This window comes from Schistocerca nitens, chromosome 10, assembly GCF_023898315.1.
Source record: "Schistocerca nitens isolate TAMUIC-IGC-003100 chromosome 10, iqSchNite1.1, whole genome shotgun sequence".
NCBI classification, from domain to species: Eukaryota; Metazoa; Arthropoda; class Insecta; order Orthoptera; family Acrididae; genus Schistocerca; species Schistocerca nitens.
This window is the reverse complement of record NC_064623.1, coordinates 146,219,797-146,242,218: the sequence shown is the minus strand read 5'-3', so window position 1 is coordinate 146,242,218 and position 22,422 is coordinate 146,219,797. Positions and strand designations below refer to the sequence as shown.

The following is a 22,422-nucleotide window of genomic DNA, read 5'->3' as shown; positions in this document are numbered from 1 at the left end:
CGAGAAAATATAAAAATGCAGTAAACGGAACAGGCGAAAAGGAATACTCAAAATGAGATCGACAGGAAGTGCAAAATGGCTGAGCAGGGATGGCTAGAGGGCAAATGTAAGGATGTAGAAGCTTATTTCACTAGAGTAAGATGGATACTGCCCACAGGAAAATTAAGGAGACCTTTGGAGAAAAGAGAACTATTTGTATGAATATCAAGAGCTCAGATGGAAAACCAGCCCTAAACAAAAACTTGAAAGCAGAAAGGTGGAAGTAATATATAGAGCGTCTATACAAAGGTGACGTACTCGAGGTCAATATTGTGGAAATGAAAGAGGACGTAGATGAAAATGAAATGGAAGATACATTGCAGTGTGAAGAATTTGACAGCCCACAAAAAGATCTAAGTCGAAACAAGGCCCTAGGAATAGACAACATTCCTTCAGAACTACTGATAGCCTTGGGAGAGCCATCCATGACAAAACTCTTCCATCTGGTGACCAAGATGAATGAGAGAGGCGAAATATCATAAGACTTTAAGAATAATATAACAATTTCTACCCCAAAGAAAGCAACTATTGGCAGGAGTGAAAATTACCGAACTATCAGTTTAAAGAGTCATAGTTGCAAAATACTAATACGAATTCTTCACAGGCGAATGGAAAAACTGGTAGAGGCCGACCTTGGGGAAGATCAGTTTCGATTCCATATAAGTGTTCTAACACGTGAGGCAATACTGACCCTACGGCTTATCTTAGACCACAGGTTAAGGAAAGGCAAATCTACGTTTCTAGAATTTGTAGACTTAGAGAAAGGTTTTGACTGTGTTGACTGGACACTCTTTGAAATTCCTAGGTGGCAGGAGTAGAGGAGCCAAAGGCTAACAATTTGTACAGAAACCAGATGGCAGTTATAAGAATCGAGGGGCATGGAAGCAGTGATTGAGAAGGGAGTGAGACAGGGTTGTAGCCTATCTCTGATGTTATTCAATCTGTATATTGAGAACGCAGCAAGGGAAACAAAGGTATTTGTATGAAGTGTAGACATGTATGGAAGTGAATCACAGACGATAAATAGTTTAGATAAGGCGAGATTAGAATTTTTATAAATGTGGTGCTACAGAAATATGGTGAAGATTACATGGGTAGGTGAGGTAACTGATAAGGTGGAACTGAATACATCTGAACAGAAACGAATTTTGTGTGCAAAACTTGACTAGAAGAAGAGATGGGTTGGTAGGACACATTCAGAAGCATCAAGGGATCACCAGTTTAGTACTGGAGGGAAGTGTGGAGGGTAAAAATCGTAGAGGGAGACCAAGAGGTGAACAGACTGAGCTGAGTCAGGAGGATGTAGGTTGCAGTAGTTACACGGGAATGGAGAGGCCTGCACAGGATAGGGTAGCATGGTGAGCTCCATTAAATCAGACTCTGGAATGAAGATCACAGCAACAACGCATGAGTGTCAGAAGGCGGTAGATACTACAGCTCAGGCAACGCCATGTACTACCACTTCCAGATGGTGTGCTATACTGTTCTGTACCATTATTTAATGAACTGGAACCTGGTTGGTAGGTACTCAGAGAGCGCACAAGATAAGGTTACGATTGTGGATGGGGCCGTAAACAGTTGCTGAGAGTTGCACAATAAAACACACAACTTCATTTTTCTTAGAACCAATTATTTACACATTGCCTTAAAAGATCACAATTAGACAATATATCTGAAGGCCTAGTTAAAGAAAACTTGAGATGCTTTCTGGGCTGAAGGCCCAAAACCACAAGGAAACAAGAAAAGCTGAAGGCCTGGCTTAGAAATCCAAAGCAATTAAAAATAGAAGGTAAAATTAAAAGAAAACATGCAATTGAAAACAGTTAGCGACTGAAGGCCTACACTACACTACTGAAGGACATCTATAATTAAAATACACTAATAAACAATTTTTTCGAACCAAGAAGTTTCTTTTCAAACTTACAACAGAACGGCCAAAGGCCTAATTAAAGAAATATTAATTTATTGCCTGGCTAAAGGTAAAAAAGAACACATCAAACAACTAACGGCTTAGGACCTGGATTACAAACAATTTCAGATAGAACAAATTTGAAGGAAAAAATATTTTAAAAATAAAATCAATTTTCAAAATTTTAACACGGCTGAAGGCCTTTATGTCAAATTTAAAAATAACTGAATTAACAGATGGCCAAAGGCCTCTCAGAAAACTTCAGACTGAAAAGAAAATCACAATCTCAAACAAACAGAACAAGTGGTGCTCAGAAGTGTTTCAAGGGTCGGCCTGAGAAGGTAGCTCAAACATAAGGTGAGGTGAGACAGGCAGCCAAGAGCTGAAGTTAAATAATCGGATGGCAAACCAAATTAGGGATGGCCCAAGGACCTCCCAACAATTTAACCACTTCTCTTCCGTCCGACCAACGGCACAACGATGGAAAATATCGGCCGAGGACGAAGATACGAACAGCACTACATCTTTAGAAATTGGCGTCTAAAAACAGCCACGGGAACAATAAGCACTCTAAGCATAATATGAACCAAACAACTTAAAAGGCTGTCGAACTACACGCCGTGCCAGACACCATCGACACGACGAGAAAAGGCACACTGCCGAAAAACTAAGCTAACGACTGGTGCTGGTAACTGGGGCGTTAACGGCCACAGGACAGAAAATACCGCTGGTGCACTCCATTGGCAAGTAACAGTTAATTTCATAGTTAATCACAAAATAGGAAGATGGCTCCAAGATTTCTCCAGCTCCAGCACATCACACGTTGCTGCTAGCCCAGATGGCCCAGGGAGCAACAACCCACAAATGAACGAAGAGATGTCACAATAGTTGAGGTTTCATAACAGGTTAACTGATCACCCAACTTCAGCTTCCTGGTTTGGTGGACAATGAACAATGTCGCTCTCGGAGCTGGCTCCTCACGATCCGACAGCGCGTGCACGCTGCCAGCGGCCCCGGCCTGGCCTCGAGCTGTGGAGACTTCCTGGCTGCTCCGTCCCAACCGACTGACCACCACACACGCTACTTGGAAATACTAGTGGTCACACCAAAGATAGTGCGGAAGTATTAGTATCGATACGCAATGCTGCTGCCACTCGTGGAGGCAAGCTAGCAACTTCGTTACACCAGTAAGTAAAGAAGTAACGAGACGGCACTCGATGTGACAAAATGCCAAAGAACAAACGGCATGAACTCGAGTCGCACACCGCTCATGAACAAAATACGATTGTAGAGAATAACAGGCGCTCTTTCTCATTATCTAAAAAATTACTAGCAAACAGAACACAGTATGTTATTCTCAACAGAGAGAAATCTAGAGACGTGAAAGAAACTTCTGGCTCGCCACAAGAGCGCATTATAAAACCGGTACTGTTTGCAGCACATATAAACGATTTTGTAGATAGTGTTGGAACCTCATGACGTTGTGGATGCTGCTGCTTTATATAGAGACGTCACTATACTAGAAAACTCTAGCGAACAGCAAGAAGATGTGCAAAGGGTTGACATTTGGTGCAAGGATTGACAGCAGACAGTCAACCCTAGGCATATATATAAAAGCAGAAAAAAATACGATATTTCATTAAATAGTTGGGAGGATGCATATGGAGCAATTTAGAGTGCAACGAATACATAAGAATTGTTAGGGGAGAGTCAGATGCCAAACTCAGATTCACTGAAAGAACCCTAGGAACTGTAGCCTACACATATAATAGGTTAGGCTGATACTCAGCTGGGCTAATATACCCAGGAAGGTCGTCCAACAACAAGAAGTTACACTGAACTCTCTAAAACATGGTCCACATATAGGACCACAGGGACATTCTTTCATAGCCCGCCTTCTGAGAGCAGTCTTGGGAAACAGTAGGCTTAAGTGCGTGATAGGTGGATGTCGCTACATAGCACTACCGTCACTATTATCACCATCAACATCACACAAGCATCAATGACACCACCATTACCATTATCACCGCCACCAACAACAGCACCACAACACACAGAAATACAAAATCGTGCATGCTCTAAAGGCAATCTTTATGACTGTAACCTTGGTACGCAGTAGATTGTGGGTGACTGCTCATGTAGGTGCTGTTATCCAATTCAACCACCAGCACCACCCTCACCATTACCACTAACAACAAGAACAACCTAAACTGTAGTGGAAAAGATGCAGTCTTCACATGGAACCTTTGTGATTTCCTATTAAACACACTATTACAGCAATCTCGGCACACGGAAGTTCGTGATAGAATCCTCACTTAGAAGTTGTTATCCATTACAACTAACATGCCCTACAACAACAACCAAAATTGTAGTTCAAAATTTGTGGTCATCATACGGATTGTTGTCAGTAGCCTTGAAGTTTGCCTGGTGCCTGCTCTTGTTGGACACAGTAGATATTAACAGACGTTTTAGTTTGCTGGTGCTTTACTGTCCAGCATCAACACCACAACAAAAATCGAAACAGGTCCTATACAAGTAATATTTGTATTAGTCTACAGTCACACTTTTAATTTCGGCTACTGGCTACTGGTTTCCTTACACAGTACCTCCCCTGGGCATTCTCTGGGGTGCAGTCATCAGCATCACTTTCCAAGCGTATATGCTGAGGATATCTCCCAACATCGTGCTGGTCCTCCTTTCACCCATTGTAGTGCAGCTACTCGACTTGTCACATGAACTCAAAAGGCTGTTGGAAGTCCCCTGCAGAAATAATGAGGCATGGTGCCTCTGTAGCCATTCATAATTGCGAAGACGTAGTCAGTGCAGGATTTTCAGCATCACCTTTCGATTATGTTCCAGTAATGTTCGACGGGACTCCTGTCGGGTGATCTGGGTAACAAAATCATTCAGTTGAAGTGCTCAGGATGTTCGTCAAACCAATTATCAAAAATTGTGATCTGGTGAAACGGCGCATTGTCACGCTTAAAAATTCCATCATTGTTTGGGGACAAGTAGCCATTCATAGCCATTTCCAGTCAATTATCGATTCCGTTGGAGCAGTGGAGCCAGTTCATTACAACACAACCAACACCATTCAGGAGCCACCACCATCTTGCACAGTGTCATGTTGACAACCTGGGTCCATTACTTCGTGGGATCTGTGCCACACTCTTACCAACTGAAATCGGGAATCATCTGACAAGGCCACTGTTTTGCTGTAGTCTTGGGTCCAACTTATAATAATACTAGCCCAGGAGAGGCACTCCGGGCAATGACATGCTGCCAGTAAAGGCACTTGCGTCGGTCGTCTGCTGTCACAGCCCGTTAACGCCAAGTTTCGCCCGACTTTCTTAGAGGATGCATTCATCGTACGTCCCATATTGATTTTTGCGGTTGTTTCACACATCATTGCTCGTCTGTTAGCACTGACGACTCTATGCAAACGTCGCCGCTTTCGGTTGTTAAGTGAAGCCTGTTGGGCACTGTTTTGTCTGTGGTGAGAGCTAATGCCTGAAATTTGGTATTCTCAGCACACTCCAGACACTGTGGATCTCATGATATTGAATTCCCTAACGACTTCCGAAATGGAATGTCCATTGCGTCTAACCCCAGTCAAAGTCTGTTAATTTCCGTCGGGTGTACGTGATACTACCATTGTGTGTATATGTACATGTAGATAAATTATCAGTTTTGTCACCCCATTGTATAGCAGTATTTGATGCATCTGACTGGGCTGACTGCATGGCAGGGAGTGGCCTGAGGATGATACATTTTATGGAAACTTGTAGCCAGTCGTCAAAATTAAAAATTGCTGTTCTAGACTGAAACATATATTATTTCTAAAGCGTACTGGCCGGTTTTCCAACCGCTAGTACGTATAGAATATGGGGTTCTACTACGTTGGTCGACATATGGAAAAGTGGCATATGTTGCGACCACACGGGCAGCCAGTGGACAGTGGCTCACCTTGATGCTTTCCAGCACCCTGAGTCTGCCTAGGTCTGCAAGGCTGGGGGCCCGCAGGTAGTCGTCACCCTCGCCGAAGACGTCCTTCAGCTCCTGGTGGGCTGCATCCTGCCACTCAGGGTGGAGGGCCAGCAGTGGCAGAACATAGCTGACAGTCACAGCCGTCGTCTCCGTGCCGGCTATCAGCATATTCACGATCTGTGAGGCATTTGAATTAGATTAGCTTGTTGGAGTGTTCATTCTGTAGGCCAACAGGAAGAAATGTTCATTAGGGGGGGGAAATCCAGAACACATTATTAGCCGAAAGCTACCGCACACAGGAACAGAGGAATATTGTCAGATGATCGAACAGTCCACGGGTACACTGCCAGTTCATAATGTTCTACTGGTACATTGTATCGGCGCTCAGACACATCGCCGTCGTCAGGTGCGCTGGCGACTTGAGCTCCTCGAGAGCCAACCAGTATCCCCTGCCGCCGCCGCAGCTCCGTCTGCAGTCGCGGAGGCCCTAGCGTCGGCGTCAGTGGCAGCGTAGATGTAAGTTCTCTGTCCGCCCCGGTCGCCAGATCGTTTTGTTTGCCGAGTCTTCTTAATTAAACTCATTGCTTGTTCCCGAGCCTTCCTAAGATTATACCCCCAATCTTGGCTGATGAGGTCGCCCCTGGTGCGAATTTCTATGGCCTCAGTCCCAGTACTTGGAAGTCTGTGCCAACATCCTGCTATGTTCATACTCCTCGCATTAATCTCGAACGGACAGTGCTCTGCGGCCGCTGACTAGTTGGGATACATTAGGCGAATGTGCCTGTGGTGTTCTCGGCAAGTATCTCCGACATTGTACACCCGTGTACTGTTAGACCAAAAAATAGCCCGGGACAAACTGAAGAGTCGCAATAAATCAGATGTTCAAAATTTCTTTGCAAGCTATGAGTCTGGAACTGTTAATGTACAAGTGTTGTTCAATAAATAACCTTCGAAATTTTTTTTACAGCTTTTAACATATCGGGTTCGTCCGTAAGCTCATAGCATTTCTCCGTAGGTTTAATAAACTCAACAGATACACATAACCGAGACTTTAATCATCAATAATATATTCTCCTTCTGCCATCCCTCCACTGAACTCAAACAGAAGAATATATCCCAAGTGCTCCGATTTTTCCACTTGGCACTCCGTTTTTTACCATACGCAGCCCCATTCACTACCTCCAAATGACAAAATGACAATATGTAAACCCCGGCAGCAACAGTCAACTACAAATAAAAAATTACATTCGATAAATAAACCCATAGCAACCGGAATACCAACGTACAAAACAAATACTCTAAGAATTTTCTCTCCAACAACGTATTATATAGAAGAAGATACTTTACACGGTTCAAATTTGATGTTCCGTTTCCGCACGTGTGCAACGTGGTGAATCAGGCAGATCCCATCATTCGCGCAGACTGGCGCATCACAACTCGACAATAGGTTGTACGGCTGTCAGTGAGCATTACCTAAGTATGTGCGCAGAGAATGAGACACTTGGATATTTAAAGTTCTCCTCCATAAATGCTCACAAGAAACCACAAGATAAAAAATGCCTCTTCATCTGAATTATTGGAGCAGTCTTCGGGCAATGGAAGAGGCCTTCCTGTCATGGATCATTACAGATTATGCAACTTCGGTGCATCACATCTAGCCAGAAACGAATATGCAGTCACTATAGTGGCATCTCGTGCATACACGAAAGAAGGCAAAATCAACGCAGCTCCTTCTGCTGACAAAAATCATGACACTCTTCTTGGATAGTGTTGATGTCATTCACGTGGATGTGCTGGCAAAGCATCAACTATCAAACCTAAAAAACACAAAGTTCGATAACTGTCTTTCAGGTGAAAATATTAATTGAAGAGAATAAATATTTTCCTCAAAGTTTTAAAGTGTATATTATGTGAAAAATCCCTCCTCCCCCCCTCCCCAGTCCTCCTTCTGTTACTATGCTTAATCCAGAAGTCTGTGAGAAGACACTAAAAAACTCAAGATCGGTTTTTAGGTCTGACAGGAATCCAAAGTATACCTTATTCCAATACTACAGTGCATGCCCATATCCGAGTGTAATAACCTGTGAACATATGCCCAAATACTTTTTGTCTTGTACGCCCTCTAGCTCAGAGTTATTGCCGTGGGACTTCCCTCTCTCTCTCAGCCACTTAGGAATTCTCTACAAGTGATACACTTTGAAGATGGTATGAGCGTAATTCACGCAGTGGAATCATGACCTTGAGCACAAGACAATGCCCTCTCTTAACAAATATTCCCTATCAAATACTCCTCTATCAAGTGTACTCCAATATCGACAATAGCACTGGTCCTCAGTAAGTTGATGCATCTCAGCTTCATTGTTAGATCTGATTGGGGCATTAGGCAGACTGTGTCAGGGGTTTGCCAGACGAATTTCTACACCCACTCGCGGACCACCCGCACTATTTCTAGCAGCCCTGACATTGCTTGGTCGGTAATCATTCCGGCGCTGGTCATGACTACCGTTCCCTGGTATGCCATAGTTACGCGTAAATCGCTGCTCATTTCCGTATCTCTCTACCCCTCCGGGGTGTCTCCGATTCCCTCTTGGCGATCGGTGTCCATTAGCATCATTCGCTCTACCCGAGTTCCGCGAATTGTAGCGACACACCCAACTATCGCTCACTCTGTGACTCCCGGGTGACCCGTTGCGCCGTGAGTGCAAAAAAATGGTTCAAATGGCTCTGAGCACTATGGGACTCAACTGCTGTGGTCGTAAGTCCCCTAGAACTTAGAACTACTTAAACCTAACTAACCTAAGGACATCACACACATCCATGCCCGAGGCAGGATTCGAACCTGCGACCGTAGCAGTCGCACGGTTCCGGACTGCGCGCCTAGAACCGCGAGACCACCGCGGCCGGCCCGTGAGTGCATTCTGCCTCTACGGCTGCGGCTCCGCTCTCGCGGCCACTGCTCGTAGGCGCCCCGGCCATAATACGAGGTGCATTCAAGTTCTAAGGCCTCCGTTTTTTTTTTCTCCGGACTGGAAAGAGATAGAAACATGCGCGTTGTTTTAAAATGAGGCCGCGTTCATTGTCAATACGTCCCAGAGATGGCAGCACCGTACGGCAGATGGAATTTTACCGCCAGCGGCGAGAATGAGAACTGTTTTAAATGCTTAAAATGGCGACGTTTTCCTTACTTGAACAGCGTGCAATCATTCGTTTTCTGAATTTGCGTGGTGTGAAACCAATTGAAATTCATCGACGGTTGAAGGAGACGTGTGGTGATGGAGTATGGATGTGTCGAAAGTGCGTTCGTGGGTGCGACAGTTTAATGAAGGCAGAACATCGTGTGACAACAAATCGAAACAACCTCAGGCTCGCACAATCCGGTCTGACGACATGATCGAGAAAGTGGAGAGAATTGTTTTGGGGGATCCCCGAATGACTGTTGAACAGATCGCCTCCAGAGTTGGCATTTCTGTGGGTTCTGTGCACACAATCCTGCTTGACGACCTGAAAATGCGAAAAGTGTCATCCAGGTGGGTGCTACGAATGCTGATGGACGACCACATGGCTGCCCGTGTGGCATGTTGCCAAGCAATGTTGACGCGCAACGACAGCATGAATGGGACTTTCTTTTCGTCGGTTGTGACAATGGATGAGACGGGGATGCCATTTTTCAATGCGCCAGTCAGCTCAATGGAAGCACACAGATTCACCGCCAGCAAAAAAATTTCGGGTAACCGCCAGTGCTGAAAAAATGATGGTGTCCATGTTCTGGGACAGCGAGGGCGTAATCATAAGCCATTGCGTTCCAAAGGGCACTGCGGTAACAGGTGCATCCTACAAAAATGCTTTGAAGAACAAATTCCATCCTGCACTGCAACAAAAACGTCCGGGAAGGGCTGCGCGTGTGCCGTTTCACCAAGACAACGCACCCGCACATCGAGCTAATGTTACGCAACAGTTTCTTCGTGATAACAACTTTGAAGTGATTCCTCATGCTCCCTACTCACCTGACCTGTCTCCTAGTGACTTTTGGCTTTTTCCAACAATGAAAGACACTCTCTGTGGCCGCACATTCACCAGCCTTGCTGCTATTGCCTCAGCGATTTTCCAGTGGTCAAAACAGGCTCCTAAAGAAGCCTTCGCCGCTGCCATGGAATCGTGGCGTCAGCGTTGTGAAAAATGTGTACGTCTGCAGGGCGATTACGTCGAGAAGCAACGCCAGTTTCATCGATTTCGGGTGAGTAGTTAATTAGAAAAAAAATCGGAGGCCTTAGAACTTGAATGCACCTCGTAATAGGCGTTGCCGTTCGCATCACACACAAGCTCTAGGAGAAGGCTATGGCAACCGTCTATGTCTTCCTTTCATCGTCCTTCAACGATAACACGCTGCAATTGCATGCAGTTGTGTGCAATTGACCTCATACATGCCGCTGGCTCACCTTCGAGGCAACCGCACATTTGTTCAATTCTGTGCGCACTTGGCCATGTCGGAGGAAGAAAGAATTCGAGTTGTTGCAACCAGGCCTGCGGGTGAATTTCCGTGGCCGAATTACAGAACACTTCAGACTTCCTCACCATCAAAAAGTGTTTGAAATCAAATTCATGATTTCCACTCCTTGGCGAACGTTCCTACGTTCCTGAGGAGATCTGTGTCGTTCCCACATGGAATGAGAACCATGATCGTAACGATAATGAAACTCGCCGTCGTTACCGGAATCACTGTCGGAGTAATTACCCTTGAGCTCATAATGTTTTAGCTTCATGGGTCGTTACACGTTTCATGTGTAATTCTAAATGGGCCATGTGCCCACACAGCGCTTTGGTAACCCCGTCTTTTTGCGTATTTATCTCACACTGTCCGTGTTGAAATTTCATTAGCGACCGGATTTCATCTGTGTCTGCTAATGACGATGTAATCGTCTCCTAATTACAGTCAGAGTTGCCTGCTATTGTGACCGAGATTTTGGATGTCTCTTCCCGCATATTTCGGGGGGCCATGTCCTGCTGTAATTGCATTCCCTCTAGACCTCGCTCGCAGACCGTTAGCCACTGAACATGGGTTTCTACCTGGGACCTGGTGTTGTCATGGCATTTAAAACCAGCATTTCCTGTTCCGGACACAAGAGCCGCGTGGTCACTCTGGTATTGTTCCTCTAACGTGTGGAGATTCCCAGCGACCGTTTTTTGTGCTCCACAACACGCTTGGTAATGACCAGCTGCCCCTCCTCTAAAGCGCTAATGCATTGGTCCATGATCTCCAGTCTATCTCCGACACCCTGTACTATATCGTTACTCAATTTTGTAATAACTTCCTCGATATGCCTCTTATTCCCTTCTGCTTGACTTTTATTACCCTCTACTAAATGTTGTAGGATAGCCTGTAACGAATTTACAATTACCAACTGGTTCGAATTTACTAAAATGGGCTCAGAACGGACAACGCTCGGACCTGCGTGTCCTTGTTTTCCTCCTGGGCATCCTCCACGTTTTAAATTCGTCCCTGTTCAGCATTATTCATTATTGTCTGACCAGTTCTCCCGACTGCGGCTCCCTGAATGGGTACATATCTCCATCGTAGACTTAGTTACTCTGTGTTCAAAACAAAACAAAATTTAGAAATCGTTTACCTAATTTTGATACAGAAAAACTTGTTAAGGAATTAAAAATTAATTACTTTAGAGGTGTTATCCGATTTATGAATTAGCTATGCAATCAAACAATAATGAGTGTGGAATTGTAAATTTAGATACATCTAATCATCCTTTTACTCACTGAATTTATTTCAAAAATTAAGATACAATATTTGTTTTTGATTTATTTTGCAGGATATATACCAAAACAACTAGTTAAGTATTTGGTACAAATGATCTGTACTACAGTGTCGAGAGAATACAAAAATTCAATGAATTAATTTGTGGTCATCTGTGTTTGTTTCTTTTAAAACCATTATTAGATAATTATAAATTTAATTATATTTTGAATCAAATAAATGGATATGTTTGGAGATAAGCTGAAGTGTAAATGACAGACAATTAATAGTCAGACAAATTTAGAAAACATAAAAATTGAATTAGAAGACAAAATTGATCCAAAAATTGAGAGTTTAATTAAACAATTCCATAAGGAATTACATGCCATTTTGAAAGTAATTGAAGTATATACGTGGGTTGCCCAGTAAATAATGCCCCATATTTTTTTTCTCCAGAAGTATTTATTCCACAACAATCAAATTTACATATGTGAAAGACTGATGTTTTGTCTACTTGCTTTATTTTTCCACATAATCTCCTTCAAGTTCGACGGCCTTTTTCCAGCGAGACACAAGAGCGTGTATTCCCTGCCGGTAAAAATCTTTACTCTGCCTACGGAGCCAGGTTGTCACTTCGTGAATCACTTCTTCGTCATCGGCAAAACGTCTTCCATGAATGAAATTCTTCATTGGCCCAAACAAGTGAAAGTCTGAAGGAGCCAAATCGGGGCTGTAGGGTGGATGGGGTAACACTATCCAACCCAGTTTCGCGATGTGTTCACAAGTCCTCAAACTTGTGTGAGGACGAGCGTTATCATGCTGAATCAAAACATCCTGTGAGTTAACATGACGCCCAAGGCGCCGGAAGCGCTGCTTAAGTTTGTCTAATGTTTTGACATAAGCCTCTGAATTAATGGTACTGCCTTTTGGCATCACATCAATGAGAATCACACCCTCGCAATCCCAAAACACAGTCATCATGACTTTTCCGGCTGAAGGACCTGTTTTGAATTTTTTCTTCTGTGGAGAATAAGCATGACGCCATTCCATCGATTGTCTTTTTGTTTCGGGCTCAAAATGATGCACCCAAGTTTCATCACCTGTCACAATCCGTGACAAAAAGGCCTCCCCGTCAACGTGAAAGCGTCGCAACAAATCAAAAGAAATGTCTTTTCTTTGGGATTTGTGATCGACAGTAAGACACCGAGGAACCCATCTTGCACACACTTTTGAGTATCCAAGCTGATTGATAATCACATCCACACTTCCTTTGCTTACTGACAACTCCAGTGCCAATTGTCGAGTCGTAATGCGTCGATCCCGTCGAATGAGAACATCAGCCCGCTGCAACATGTCAGGCGTGACAGCCGTGGGAGGCCTTCCCGACCGCGGCAAATCTTGGAGCTCCGCAGCACCGCCCTCTGATGCTTTCACCCTCTGTGCCCAGCGACCAACAGTACTCCTATCGACTGCAGATGTTCCGTAGACGTTGCACAAGCGTTTATGGATATTGCCCACGGTTTCTTCCTCTGCTACGAGAAATTCAATCACTGCACGTTGTTTCTGACGGATGTCACTTGCAGACGCCATTTTAGAACATTCCTACACCACCGCTCTCTGTCGGAGGAAATTGAAACTTTGCGTACACACGCGGGAAACTTCAAATAACTCGCACCTAAAGTTTCACATTTCTAATATTTTTTATTTCGGAGAAAAAAATATGGGGCATTATTTACTGGGCAACCCTCGTATTTATTCTAAAGGTACATGAATAGTAGATTTGAAGGACCCAGGAAATGGTTATGACGTAGCTAGAGAGTATTCTAACGCAACTCGGTAAATATGACAACCTAAACAACTTACGGAAAAATTAATTAACATAAAATGTTCTACCCCTCCATGAACCATAGACCTTGCCGTTGGTGGGGAGGCTCGCGTGCCTCAGCGACACAGATAGCCGTACCATAGGTGCAACCACAATGGAGGGGTATCTGTTGAGAGGTCAGACAAACGTATGGTTCCTGAAGAGGGCAGCAGGCTTTTAAGTAGTTGCAGGGGCAACAGTCTGGATGATTGACTGATGTGGCCTTGTGACATTAACCAAAACGGACTTGCTGTGCTGGTACTGCGAACGGCTGAAAGCAAGGCGAAACTACGGCCATAATTTTTCCAGGGGGCATGCAGCTTTATTGTATGGATAAATGATGATGGCGTCCTCTTGGGTAAAATATTCCGGAGGTAAAATAGTCCCCCATTCGGATCTCTGGGCGGGGACTACTCAGGAGGCCGTCGTTATCAGGAGAAAGAAAACTGGCGTTCTACGGATCGGAGCGTGGAATGTCAGATCCCTTAATCGGGCAGGCAGATTAGAAAATTTAAAAAGGGAAATGGATAGGTTACATTTAGATATAGTGGGAATTAGCGAAGTTCGGTGGCAGGAGGAACAAGACTTTTGGTCAGGTGAATACAGGGTTTTAAATACAAAATCAAATAGGGGTAATGCAGGAGTAGGTTTAATAATGAATTAAAAAAATAGGAGTTCGGGTAAGCTACTACAAACAACATAGTGAACACTTTATTGTGGCCAAGATAGACACGAAGCCCATGGCTGTGGCAGTAGTACAAGTCTATATGCCAATTAGCTCTGCAGATGACGAAGAAATTGAAGAAATGTATGATGAGATAAAAGAAATTATTCAGATACTGAAGGGAGAAGAAAATTTAATAGCCATGGGTGACTGGAATTCGATAGTAGGAAAAGGAAGAGAACGAAACATAGTAGGTGAATATGGATTGGGGCTACGAAATGAAAGAGGAAGCCGCCTGGTAGAATTTTGCACAGAGCACAACTTAATCATAGCTAACACTTGGTTCAAGAATCATAAAAGGAGGTTCTATACATGGAAGAAGCATGGAGATACTGACAGGTTTCAGATAGATTATATAATGGTAAGACAGAGATTTAGGAACCAGTTTTTAAATTGTAAGTCATTTCCAGGGGCATATCCGGACTCTGACCACAATCTATTGGTTATGAACTGTAGATTAAAACTGAAGAAACTGCAAAAAGGCGGGAATTTGTGGAGATGGGACCTGGCTAAACTGAAAGAACCAGAGGTTGTAGATAGTTTCAGGAAGAGCATTAAGGAACAATTGACAAGAATAGGGGAAAGGAATACAGGAGAAGAAGAATGGATGGCTTTGAGGGATGAAGTGGTGAAGGCAGCAGAGGATCAAGTAGGTAAAAAGACGAGGGCTAGTAGAAATCCTTGGGTGACAGAAGAAATACTGAATTTAATTGATGAAAGGAGAAAATATAATAATGCAGTAAATGAAGCAGGTAAGAAGGAATACAAACGTCTCAAAAATGAGATCGACAATAAGTGCAAAATGGCTAAGCAGGTATGGCTAGAGAACAAATGTAAGGATGTAGAGGCTTACCTCACTAGGGGTAAGATAGACACTGCCTACAGGAAAATTAAAGAGACCTTTGGAGGAAAGAGAACCACTTGTACGAATATCAAGGGCTCAGATGGAAACCCAGTTCTAAGCAAAGAAGGGAAAGCAGAAAGGTAGAAGGAGTATATAGAGGGACTATACAAGGGCGATGTTCTTGAGGACAATATTATGGAAATGAAAGAGGATGTAGATGAAGATGAAATGGGAGATATGATACTGCGTGAAGAATTTGATAGAGCACTGAAAGACCTAAGTCGAAACAAGGCCCCCGGGAGTAGACAACATTCCATTAGAACTACTGACAGCCTTGGGAGAGCCAGTCCTGACAAAACTCTACCATCTGGTGTGCAAAATGTATGAGACAGGCGAAATACCCTCACACTTCAAGAAGAATATAATAATTCCAATCCCAAAGAAAGCAGGCGTTGACAGATGTGAAAATTGCCGAACTATCAGTTTAATAAGTCACGGCTGCAAAATACTAACGCGAAATCTGTACAGATGAACGGAAAAACTGGTAGAAGCCGACCTCGTGGAAGATCAGCTTGGATTCCGTAGATATATGGGAACACGTGAGGCAATACTGACCCTACGACTTATCTTAGAAGCTAGATTAAGAAAAGGCAAACCTACGTTTCTAGCATTTGTAGACTTGGAGAAAGCTTTTGACAATGTTGACTGGAATACTCTCTTTCAAATTCTGAAGGTGGCAGGGGTAAAATACAGGGAGCGAAAGGCTATTTACAATTTGTATAGAAACCAGATGGCAGTTATAAGAGTCGAGGTGTATGAAAGGGTAGCAGGGGTTGGGAAGGGAGTGGGATAGGGTTGTAGCCTATCCCCGACGCTATTCAAACTGTATGTTGAGCAAGCAATAAAGGAAACAAAACAAAAGTTCGGAGTAGGTATTAAAAACCATGGAGAAGAAATAAAAACTTTTAGGTTCGCCGATGACATTGTAATTCCGTCACAGACAGCAAAGGACTTGGAAGAGCAGTTGAACGGAATGGACAGTGTCTTGAAGGAAGGATATAAGATGAACATCAACAAAAGCAAAACGAGGATAATGAAAAGTAATCGAATTAAGTCGGGTGAGGCTGAGGGAATTAGATTAGGAAATGAGACACTTAAAGTAGTAAAGGAGTTTTGCTATTTGGGGAGCAAAGTAACTGATGATGGTCGAAGTAGAGAGGATATAAAATGTAGACTGGCAAGGGCAAGGAAAGCGTTTCTGAAGAAGAGAAATTTGTTAACATCTAGTATAGATTTAAATGTCAGGAAGACTTTTCTGAAAGTATTTGTATGGAGTGTAGCTATGTATGGAAGTGAAACATGGACGATAAATAGTTTGGACAAGAAGTGAATGGTGCTACAGAAGAATGCTGAAGATTAGATGGGTAGATCACGTAACTAATGAGGAAGTATTGAATAGCATTGGGGCGAAGAGGAGTTTGTGGCACAACTTGACAAGAAGAAGGGATCGGTTGGTAGGACATGTTCTGAGGCATCAAGGGATCACCAATTTAATATTGGAGGGCAGCGTGGAGGGTGAAAATCGTAGAGGGAGACCAAGAGATGAATACATTAAACAGATTCAGAAGGATGTAGGCTGCAGTACGTATTGGGAGATGTAGAAGCTTGCACAGGATAGAGTAGCGTGGAGAGCTGCATCAAACCAGTCTCAGGACTGAAGGTCACAACAACAACAAGCAGTAGGTCAAGAAAAATTAAAGTTGGTCATGAATTATCTTAAAATAAATTTTCACAAAGGTTATCTGGTTGTAATAGTGGAAGACCTGAACAAGATAAAGCATTTTGTATTACAAAGTATGAAAGTACAGCTTACAAATTAGTGAAACATATGCTTAATGTTTATTTTGGTGTACACAGAGTAGATGAAAAAGTAAACAAGCTTCGATGCATGAGGTGTTAAGCTTATTGTGCGATAATTCTCGCACTTGTCAGCTCCTGCCGTCTTCGGAATTGTGAGGATGATGCTTTTCCGAAAGTCAGATGGTATGTCGCCAGACTCATATATTCTACACACCAACATGAATAGTCGTTTTGTTGCCACTTCCTGCAATGATTTTAGAAATTCTGATGGAATGTTATCTATCCCTTCTGCCTCATTTGACCGTAAGTCCTCCAAAGCTCTTTTAAATTCCCATTCTAATACTGGATCCCCTATCTCTTCTAAATCGACTCCTGTTTCGTCTTCTATCACATCAGACAAATCTTCACCCTCATAGAGGCTTTCAATGTATTCTTTCCACCTATCTGCTCTCTCCTCTGCATTTAACAGTGGAATTCGCGTTTTACTCTTAATGTTACCACCGTTGCTTTTAATGTCACCAAAGGTTGTTTTGACTTTCCTGTATGCTGAGTCTGTCCTTCCGACACATCTTTTTCGATGTCTTCACATTTTTCCTGCAGCCATTTCGTCTTAGCTTGTATTTCTGTATTCCTGATTTTCCCGGAACATGTTTGTACTTCCTCCTTTCATCAATCAACTGAAGTATTTCTTCTGTTACCCATGGTTTCTTCGCAGCTACCTTCTTTGTACCTATGTTTTCCTTCCCAACTTCTGTGATGGCCCTTTTTAGAGATGTCCATTCCTCTTCAACTGTACTGCCTACTGCGCTATTCCTTATTGCTGTATCTATAGCGTTAGAGAAATTCAAATGTATCTCGTCATTCCTTAGCACTTCCATATACCACTTCTTTGCGTATTGATTCTTCATGACTAATGTCTTGAACTTCAGCCTACTCTTCATCACTACTAGATTGTGATCAGAGTCTATATCTGCTTCTGGGTACGCCTTACAGTCCAGTATCTGATTTCGGATTCTCTGTCTGACCATGATGTAATCTAATTGAAATCTTCCCGCATCTCCCGGCCTTTTCCAAGTATACCTCCTCCTCTTGTGATTCTTGAACAGGGTTTCCGCTATTACTAGCTGAAACTTGTTACAGAAAATTAGTCTTTCTCCTCTTTCATTCCTAGTCTCAATCCCATATTCTCCTGTAACCTTTTCTTCTACTCCTTCCCCTACAACTGCATTCCAGTCGCCCATGACTACTAGATTTTCGTCCCCATTTACGTACTGCATTACCCTTTCAATATCCTCATACACTTTCTCTATCTGTTCATCTTCAGCTTGCGACGTCGGCGTGTATACCTGAACTATCGTTGTCGGTGTTGGTCTGCTGTCGATTCTGATTAGAACAACCCGGTCACTGAAGTGTTCACAGTAACACACCCTCTGCCCTACCTTCCTATTCATAACGAATATTACACCTGTTATACCATTTTTTGCTGCTGTTGATATTACCCGATACTCATCTGACCAGAAATCCTTGTCTTCCTTCCACTTCACTTCACTGACCCCTACTATATCCAGATTGAGCCTTTGCATTTCCCTTTTCAGATTTTCTAGTTTCCCTACCACGTTCAAGCTTCTGACATTCCCACGCCCCGACTCGTAGAACGTTATCCTTTCGATGATTATTCAGTCTTTTTCTCATGGTAACCTCCCCCTTGGCAGTCCCCTCCCGGAGATCCGAATGGGGGACTATTCCGGAATCTTTTGCCAATGGAGAGATCATCATGACACTTCTTCAATTACAGGCCACATGTCCTGTGGATACACGTTACGTGTGTTTAATGCAGTGGTTTCCATTGCCTTCTGCATCCTCATGTCGTTGATCATTGCTGATTCTTCCGCCTTTAGGTGCAATTTCCCACCCCTAGGACAAGAGAGTGCCCTGAACCTCTATCCGCTCTGCCCTCTTTGACCTGCCGTTGGCAGAATGAGGCTGACTTCTTATACCGGAAGTCTTCGGCCGCCAATGCTGATTATTTATCGAAATTTAGGCAGTGGCGGGGATCGAACCCGGGACCGAAGACGTTTTGATTATGAATCAAAGACGCTACCCCTAGACCACGGGTACATTAAAACTTACACTTACGGTGTGTGAATGTCATTATTCACAGAAAAATAAAAAGGTTCGTCATCATGATCATTAAACTGGAAAATTTATAAATCAATTATGTAATAACTGCAATTTACAACTGAGACATCCTAGTTTAGTAACAATTTATTTATCTAATTTATCAGAATAAGATTTGCATCTGTTTGTGAAAGAACTTGGTTACGATAAAAAAGGCATAGCTTTATACCAAATAATGATGACAGCTTTGGTACGAGTGCAAAAAAGTTGAAAATGAGGTTTATTAATACATTTAAATTTATGAATTTGTCATTTGTCAAATTTTCAAAAACATTGGATGAGGACCAAATGATAAATATTAAAAAGATTTTCTCAGAAGAGTTATTCAATCTAGTGACCATCAAAGGATTATATTCATATGATTACATGGATTCTGGAGAAAATTTGAAGAGGCACTTTTACCAGCAGAGCTACACTGATCAAGTCTTATCATTAACAACATTTATTGAAGCAGGATACCAAATGAAGCAGAAAAAGTCAGTTGCTTTCCTCAATCTAAGTGCAGCATATGATACAGTTTGAAGGAATGAACTCCTTTATATATTATTGCAACTTGTCCCATGCAAACAGACCACGAAAGTAACTGAAACATGTTGATGGCAATGACACTTCTTGCAACTACAGAAAAAGACGCTAGCTACACAAAAGTATTGAATAATATGTTGCCACAGGGATCTGTCCCTGCTCCTCTCTTGTTTAATATATATATATATATATATATATATATATATATATATATATATATATATATATATGTGTGTGTGTGTGTGTGTGTGTGTGTGTGTGTGTGTGTGTGAAATCACTTCAAGTTGGGCTAGCAGATGACTGGGCAACAGATATACAAACACAATTCATACAAAACTTTTAAAAGAACTGAAGAAATCCTAACTTCTGATTTGTGTATCTCAAGCCACTATTTCCGCAAATGGAGGTTCCAACCAAACTGAAATAAAACAAAAGTTTCATATTCTGTCCAAAAGATTGGCACACAATGCCCTCAACGTCTATTTTGAAGGAGACATACTTCATCATAATATGCACACAAAGTACCTTGGCGTCACATTAGGTAGGACACTTTCTTTTAAGGAGCACTGGCCAAACCCAGAAACAATACTCTCCATAAACTCTGCAGCTCCAGTTGGGGATTGTCAGAAGACAGTCTCCAGGTATCAGCAGTTGGTTTGGTATATCCAGCAGCAGAGTACTGTGCACCTGTCTGCCTTAATAGTCCTTAGTAAAAGAGATTGATGTACAACATAATGAGATCATGAGCGTTGTTAGTGGGTCAATAGGATCTACCGCAACATACTGAATACCTATCTTGAGCCACATTCCACCTTCTGATATCAGACAGAAGAATGTGGTGAGGAATCACAGTTGCTCGTGTTGCATTAACATGTCATGCATGTGTGTACATGGGTCATTTAGAAGATTTCCTCACAGCGACGAGTGCTGTTATAAAATACGTAAAAGACCATGATGTCCAACTAATGCTGTTCTTATTTGTGTTATTTTGTGCTGGAGAGCTGCGCTTAAATGTTGATATGTTGTTATTTGTAAACTTTACATATGTATTGCCACATGATAAATAAACAAATAATGGTTGAGGACCAACCCGCTTCTTCAACGTTATTCCAGCAGTGTTGTGTTTGACTCTGCGAGCTATGTGAACAGTTGCAGGGTAATTACTCCAGGCGAGCAGTGAGCAGAGAGGCTTCAGCGTAGATGTAAAAAGGTTTCTGGGAAGCAGCGAGGTGTGATATGTCTGAGATACCAGCAGCAAGGCTGCCCTCATATTGAGATAGGTGTGAATCAAGAAATGAGAGCCTCCAAATCGCAATTTCTTATGAGTGGGATCGAAGAACTTGAGGTATGGCAAGTCGAAATTTCACGATTTGCTCCTAGCATCCACACTCCATTCCATATCTAACGATTCATATTTTTGTTACTATTATTGTAATGTAATAGATGAAACAATCACTGACCAGCAGTATGAAAGAGTAATTATTTGTGAATAGGTTTGTGTAATCATTGTTAAAAGAGAGAAGCTGTCTGGTAATTAATTTATAGTAAATATACGAGACGACAGGCTGCAAAGAATTATAAAAGAACGCATTTCTATATTTGTCCTAAGCAATGCGACAGTGTTCAGAGTAGGTGCACTCTTTGCATCATCTCCAATCAATGCTACAGCCGAAGACGTGATTACATGGACTGTATATGAGCTAGAAGTTTCACATGGGCATTCTAAGTGAATATGTACTCCTCAGCCACACTTCACTAATGTTTTGTCCACTCATGAGTCATGTACAGCTCTGTCCCTTACTCAAAATATATCGTTTGGTTGTAGGTCCGTCCACTGATAACACTGACCGTTACTGCAGCGAGGGTCACAATGATTTTAACAGTCTGTTGACGTACTGGCAATGCGTATTTTTGAAGGATGCCATAATACTTGTCATTGCTTGCCACTGTGAAATGTGTACCAAGGCTTATTACAAGCCACATGAAAATATTTCCACACAACCGAAACAGGATATAAGGCACTCTCATACTATGTACCTCTTTCTCCATGCACCTCAGACTGACACCAACCTTTGTGTCAGGCTGTCTGGGGGCTCTGTCCTCGAATGTTAGCCAATAAGAGGCCATAAAAGGCATTATGTCCCTGTATGGGCATGCTCTGGAAAAGCGAATTTCACATGATCGTCAATGCACCCAGTCTTGCATGAGTTTATACCACATTCTGCGATATTACATTTTCCGTGTACTGCTTTAGTTGCCTTCCGATGATTGTCTCACAGTGAACTAAGGTCATATCTGAAATTTTTTAGATAGCAAAAGGCCAATTAGCTATAATTATTACACATTTAATCAAGGAGAGACACGTAGTCAGCATATCAGTTGGAGGTGTCCACATGTATGGAGAATCTTACAGAACTTTCTGAGTAGCTATGATTCTGGTCTAAAGAATTGTTAAGATGCAGTAAATCAACGAAGACACCCCTCAGGCAAGTGGATGGACTCATGCCTTTGACTTGGATGGGAGTTGAATAAAATATAGTGCAGTAGAAAATTCAACATAACAGGGAACTGTGACATTTTAGAAATGTGTTAGAGATATTTAAAACTGTGTCAGATGCGAAAGTAAGGAACGACGAAAGAAGCTGCAGGTTATGCCTCAGTGTAACGTTGACAGGGTGACGAAATTCGTGGTGAAGGAATCAGTAACAGGTGCCGGCAGACATTGCAGAGGTCTGCCAGGCGGCTG

General features: G+C 42.7%; 1 protein-coding gene across 2 annotated transcripts in view; it reads right to left on the bottom strand.

Moving 5' to 3' along the window:
• LOC126210340 (cytochrome P450 4g15-like) overlaps positions 1–22,422 on the bottom strand; it is a 110,410-nt gene that overhangs the window by 15,822 nt on the left and 72,166 nt on the right. Inside the window, exon 6 of one of the 2 annotated variants that reach the window (XM_049939555.1) lies at positions 5,915–6,112. The exons of the other annotated variant lie outside the window; for it this stretch is intronic. Coding sequence (XP_049795512.1) covers positions 5,915–6,112 — 198 coding nt within the window. The remainder of the gene's footprint in view (positions 1–5,914; positions 6,113–22,422) is intronic. 2 annotated transcript variants of the gene reach the window in all.